The sequence below is a fragment of the Cupressus sempervirens genome, chromosome 2 (genome assembly GCF_028749045.1).
Source record: "Cupressus sempervirens isolate cs-2001-9-10 chromosome 2, ASM2874904v1, whole genome shotgun sequence".
Classification (NCBI taxonomy): Eukaryota; Viridiplantae; Streptophyta; class Pinopsida; order Cupressales; family Cupressaceae; genus Cupressus; species Cupressus sempervirens.
The window spans coordinates 395,122,940-395,129,238 of NC_143119.1; the positions used below are offsets into that span (position 1 = coordinate 395,122,940).

At 33.1% G+C, this 6,299-nt stretch overlaps 1 protein-coding gene across 4 annotated transcripts; it reads left to right on the forward strand.

Annotated features, from left to right (window-relative positions):
- The first annotated feature begins 563 nt into the window (after nt 1-563).
- Nucleotides 564-3,377, forward strand: LOC149572803 (uncharacterized). Of its 4 annotated transcripts, none has more exons than XM_089813873.1 (2): nt 564-1,160; nt 2,599-3,377. In XM_089813873.1, exon 2 carries the CDS (start codon nt 2,663-2,665, stop codon nt 3,035-3,037), a length of 375 nt encoding a protein of 124 aa, XP_089669999.1. In that variant the 5' UTR covers nt 564-1,160; nt 2,599-2,662; the 3' UTR covers nt 3,038-3,377. The 4 variants fall into 4 exon arrangements, with proteins under 4 accessions (XP_089669999.1, XP_089669998.1, XP_089669997.1 ...); XM_089813872.1 differs by having other exon boundaries at nt 565-890; nt 2,409-3,377; XM_089813871.1 differs by having other exon boundaries at nt 565-890.
- The last annotated feature ends 2,922 nt before the right edge of the window (nt 3,378-6,299 follow it).

A 6,299-nucleotide genomic window follows, 5' to 3' on the forward strand; every position in this document is an offset into this window, starting at 1 on the left:
AAAAAAATCTTAATTATATCACTCATGGTACTAGTAGGATTAAATTATGAGGACATTTGTGCATAAATATTGGATTAATAGTATATAAAAAATTGGTTGTGAAGCTAACATATAATGAGGCTTTAAGAAATGCATTTTTGAATGACACTTTGAAAAGACCATTTTTTAACCCTTGCATACATAACAGGTCCCACATCCCACATATTCATCTTTACTACCGAAAAGTCGGGACACAACTATGAACAATTGAGTTGCATATAAAGACAACCTACAAAAACTATTGAAATCTGATATACTGTTTAAAAACCTAAGAATGTGAAGTTAGCTATATAACAACACAACTCTACATATATGAAAATACATATGCAAAATATCATACATCTATTGAAAAGATGGTAAAAATATAATGACAAGATCCCATCTGAACTAAGTCCAAAAATAAGGATCTTTCATAGTTTTAAACAAATATATTTAAACTATCTACAATAATCTATTATGTCTATTAACTTCTACATTAAATTGTTTTAATAAAAAGTTGAGATCCATAATATATATTATCACTTGGTAGGTACGATGTAATCCAAACGTTTGTATGTGTGCGTACAAAAAAAAGCATTTTAAGGGGCGGCAGCACACGATGAGTTGGGCAGAAGAAAGATCTTTTGGAATTTGATTTGGGCCCATTATGAATGAATGCAGATTACTCTCCTAACAACCAGAGCACTCTGAAACACCCGCTCATTATAAAGAAGTTTCTTGGGGACCCTCAAATTCCCCGCCAGACCCGACCTCCAATGGATCCTCGCTTTCACCAGACAATCAAATCAAGGATACTCATTTATTTTGGGCAATGAAATCTTTATAAGCAGAAAGAGATGGAATAATGACAGGTTTTTCTCTGGTCTCTTCTCTTTCTTTTTCTACTTTATTCTATGCCTCATTCAAGCATCCTCAGTAAAGCTCTTTCACCCCTGCATCCTCTTTAAAGAATTTTTCTCCCTTTCCCTAACATTTCCGTGGCAGACAATTAAAGTAAATCCATTTGGGCATATTTATCTGGCAATTTGCACATACTTCCACTTACTTTACTTTACTTTAATGGCCTGCAATCCTGCCATCCATGTGACCGATCCAGTACTCAAGCTTGAGTTATAAGCCAAGTAAGTAGTCTATGCAATGACAAAAACTTATATGATTCATTAGAAAGCATTCATGGTGGATATCCTCGATACACTGTTTCAATACAATCTTCCATTCATAATCTGTTCGTATTCGTTGTTATCAACAGAGGTTCCTCTGATTATACTCCATTTTTATTTATATGGTCTGGTTTTTTGTAGTGGGTATTCATTTTTTCTCTAAATTACTGTAATTTATCCCTGTCATCCATGTGACCGACTTAATACCCAAGCTTTAGCTACAAGCCAAGTAAGTAGCCTATGCAACGACAAAACTTATGATTCATTAGAAAGCATTCATGGTGGGTGTCCTCTATGTACTGTCTATATACAATCTTCCATTCAAAAGCTGAAGGCATTCATTTTTGTCAATAGGGATTCTTCTGATTATACTCCATTGTTTGTTTGGTCCGGTTTTTTCAATTGGGTATTCATTTTCCCTCTAGATTATAATGTAAAAACTCATGAGCCGTTAGAATACATTCATGGTGGGTCTGCTCTACGGGCTGTGTATATGCAATCGTCCATTCAAAAGCTAATGGCATTCATTTTCATCAATAGATTCTTTTGATTATACTCCATTGTTTGTATTGTCTTGTTATTTCAACTGGGTATTCATTCTGTCCCCTCTAGATTATTGTAATTTGTCCTGCAATTGCTCTAGTTATAAAGCGGAGTTGTTAGAAAGCATTCATGGTGGGTCCTCTCTATGTGCTGTCTATATGCAATTGTCCATTCAACAGCTAAAGGCATTCATTTTCATCAATAGGTTCTTCTGATCATAATCCATTGTTTGTATTGTCTAGTTATTTCAACTGAGTATTCATTTTTTCATTTTAGGTTATTGTAATTTGTCCTGCAATTTCTCAAGTTGTAAAGCAGTATTGTTAGAAACCATTCATGGTGGGTCTGCTCTATATACTGTCTATATACAATCTTCCATCTAAAAGCTGAAGACATTCATTGTTGTCTATAGGGATTCTTCTGATTATGCTCCATTGTTTGAATGGTCTGGTTTCTTGAACTGGGTATTCATTTTCCCTCTAGGTCATCATGACAAAACTCATGATTCGTTAGAAAATATTCATGGTGGGTTTCTGTGTGCTGTCTATATGAAATCGTCCATTCAAAAGTTAAAGGCATTCATTTCCATTAATAGATTCTTCTGATTGTATTCCATCGTTTGTATTCTCTAGTTATTTCAACTGGGTATTCATTTTTTCATTCTAGGTTGTTGTGATTTGTGCTGCAATTGCTGAAGTTATAAAGCAGTATTGTTAGAAATCATTCATGGTGGGTTTGCTCTATATAATGTCTACTTACAATCTTCCATTCAAAAGCTAAAGTACAGATTCTTCTGATTGTACTGCATTGTTTGTATGGTCTGGTTTTTCTAAGTGGGCATTCATTTTTCCTCTAGTTTACTGGAATTTGCCCTGCAACTGGTCAAGTTACAAAGCAGTGTTGTTAGATATATATATACAATGTATATCTGTGGATGTACAAGCGGTGGGCTGAAGACGAAGGTGAAGAATCTTACAGAGAGACCCATTGATTTGCAGATTAGAGTGGGATCTATTCTGAAGAAGGTATACACTGTTAAACCAGGGAGAGGGAAAACTCTTGATTGCAGTAATATATACAATGTGTATGCACCAAGAGGGCACAGTGCTTTCTACTATGATGAGACATGCCAGCCATATGTATGGATCCATAATTCCAATGAGTATTCAAGGATGGTGAAGCAGCAGTACATCAGCTTGGAGGATTTAAGAGACCATTCCGAGATCAAGATCTACAGAGACCCCAGGAAGGGCACTTTTGCTGTCTACAAGAAACCTAGGTCAGAAATTTGTTGAAGTACATTACTCAGTACAATTGTTCTTCATCTTGAATGGAATTATTTCTAGTTTTAATTTTTGGTTTCAAACTTCTGAAAACTAAGGAGATTTGTTAGGATTGTCTGCACGATCATCCACAAGAGGTCTGTTGTACACCGTACCCCTGACCAAACTATTGGCAATGTGGTGTTTTTTCTATTTGCTTTTGACATGACGTAGAGAATAGCGAATGGTAGTTTCAGATGTTGTTGGGGATCTTTGGTGGGGGCCTAGGTAAGTTCACATTTCAGTAATTCCATTATTTGTATAAGTTGTCATTGATATGTATGTCTAATTTATTACGTTTTATTCTGTTTAATTGTTTAATGTATGTGAAAAGAGAGTAATTATAACATCTTTAAAGTAGTTTTAAAAAGCTATGATATTGGGATTCACTTGTATAGATTTTAATATAATTATATAGTTATGTTTTATTTTGTTTAATTGTTTAATGTATGTGAAAAAGAGAGTAATTATAACATTTCTAAAGTAGTTTTAAAAAATTATGATATTGGGATTCACTTGTATAGATTTTAATACAATTATATAGTTTTGGAGTCAAATTTATTGATTCATATTAATGGTTTATAAGAATTTATCTCTTATAATGAATGACATATCTAATACTTATTGTATCTAGGTGATGTTCATAGAGGTGAAACATTTGACCTTCTTAGAGACGATCACATATCTTAGTACTATTCTATTCAAGTGGGCTTAACCATGTACAATCAATTTAATTGGTAACATAATGTTTGATTCTTCAATGTTATTTTTATTTTTATTTTTTAATATTAACTCTTAAATACAACGTAATGTATGCCATGCATATGGCATACTTAACATTAGTAGTAGGTGAAGACATTGCAAGTAAACAAAGGATAAGCCAAAGCTACTCTTAATCACATAAGTGTTGCATACTAAAAAAACCAGTTGTAGCACATGCACTACAAAGAGTTTCTTGATTGTTATTCCACCTACTCAATACATCCGTACAATGGCACAACGTCTAATGTACAATTTCACTTTACAAAAATGACCTTTCAAGTTATGATGTGTGATTTTAATATAAGATTAATAGTTTTATGTATTATTGGAAATTTGTTTAAATGATAACATTGCATTTCAATTAGAGTTAGTTTACTCAAGAGTAAAAGATGATTTATACTATAACTATTATGATTCAAATTTAACCTATGAATCCAAGAAGAAAAGTCAATCAACACTTGGTAGTTATAAATTTTTTCAACTTAGTTGAAACATTGGAACAATTAGAAGTGCAAAAAGAATCACTCCATATCTCTTCCTAATGGTCTTTGAGGTTAAGTATCGTCAACCTCTTAAAGTTGTGTACTATGCAATGAACATACACTAGAGTTCTAAAGTTGGGGGAAGGGTGACTATTTTATTTGAAACTTAATTCTTGTAAGTTGCACTGTTTTCCATAAACAAAAATAGGCTAGAGACGATAAAAACCAAAACAAAACATTTGACCTTAATGCACAAGAATACCAAATTTACATTGAAAACTCAAGAGGGGAAAAACCATGGTAAGCAAACTTGTTGGAGCTATTGTCCAAATCTAGCCTCTCTAATGTAATAAGATTACAATAAGCTTTAAAAGATGAAAACCTAAAGAAAATTACAACTTCTTGAATTATATTTTTGTCACTACATCCAAATGAAAGGTCTCTATTGCCAATAAGATTTAACACTCACAAAAAGGTGGTTGCAACCTCACAACAAGTGATAATGATGTTCACTACAATAGTTTGATACAATTATGTATGTTTCTTTTGGCTAATCGTCACTAGTACTTTTTCTTGCATCTAAAATGTCATTGTCTTAAGCTCATTGTATATAGCTTACATTATTCTTCTTGGCACCTTTAACACTAGAACCTTACAATTAATTTAATTTCTAATATGTTCCCTTTGTAAGCATTCAAAACATAAATTGAGTTTGCTTCAATGTAGTGTTTCTAGAAAACGCGTAGCACTTCACAAGTTGGCCAAAAAATAACATACCAAGAAGAATAACATGTTGTAATCTAAAACAAAGTTCAACAAGGCCCAAAAATATCCCATTACATATTCCAACTTGGTATGGCAATATTCAAATATGACACAAGGAGGAGAACATGCCCTATCGCCACAATAACAAAAATTCACCAAGAAATACCAACTTATGCCACCTTGTGGTACCCAAAACATTGGTAAACTACATGATTGTTGAACCTTAAGCACATAGAGTTTAGGGTGAAAATGGAAGCAATGCATTTGTTAATGTAAACTAGATGAGATGAGCTAATTAGTTAAACATCTTCACCCTAATGTCATTCAATACAAGAGAAAGAGGGGCTTTTGAAAATAACTCTTAATATAACCCAAGTTAGATTAGCACAACCCAAGTGAGGTGAAGGGATGCCAATACTAAACACAAGTTATATCAAGGAAGTATGCAAGCAACTCCTCCTTCATGCATTTTTTGTTAACCTCTAGATTTGCAATGTGATTAAATTGAATATACTAGAAGACACCTTTTTGCTTAGAAAAATGAAGATTGGAAACTACAAAGCAAGAACTAAGAGTAGATTTGGAATGAAGACAAAAAAAAAAAAAAAACTCCAAAAAATTAGAAAAATTATAGATCTGCAGGTACTGTTGACTAGTCGACCTATACTGAAATATGTTCCACCAAGTCAACATTTTCCCAAAAGGAAAAAGCATAGTTGGCCTCAAATCTCCCAAAAGCTTCTAACAATGGGTTTCTGATTCTGAACTCACAATTCTGATAACCATTTCATGCACACACACAAAATGAACTTTTTTTGGTGGGGGTTGGGGGGCTAACCTTGGTCAAACCCTAGGTTGAGGAATTAACCTTCAAATTGAAATGATAATGATAAAGGAAATTCTAGCAAGTAGTAGAACTAAATCTAACAATGAGGAATATAATTATCCTTATAGATGTAATCGAGTTTAATATGCAATCAAGTATGTTAATGTAATACCCTTGACTTAACACGAAACTAGAAGGAAACTATTCAAGTCAAAACTTCATGAACATGAATGATTGTAGCTTGGCTTGATGAATAATTTAAGAACTTGAATGACTAGAAGATCTCATTTGTAGAATCCAAACTCCACCACCACCTTGATGAAAGAAGCTTGATGCAAGATAAAAATATCTGGATGAATGCTCAAAGAATGCTTGATGTTCTCCTTGAAAAATAATCTCT

Coding starts and splice junctions, on each gene's coding strand:
- LOC149572803 (XM_089813873.1), top strand. CDS start 2,663: ATGTATATCTGTGGATGTACAAGCGGTGGGCTGAAGACGAAGGTGAAG.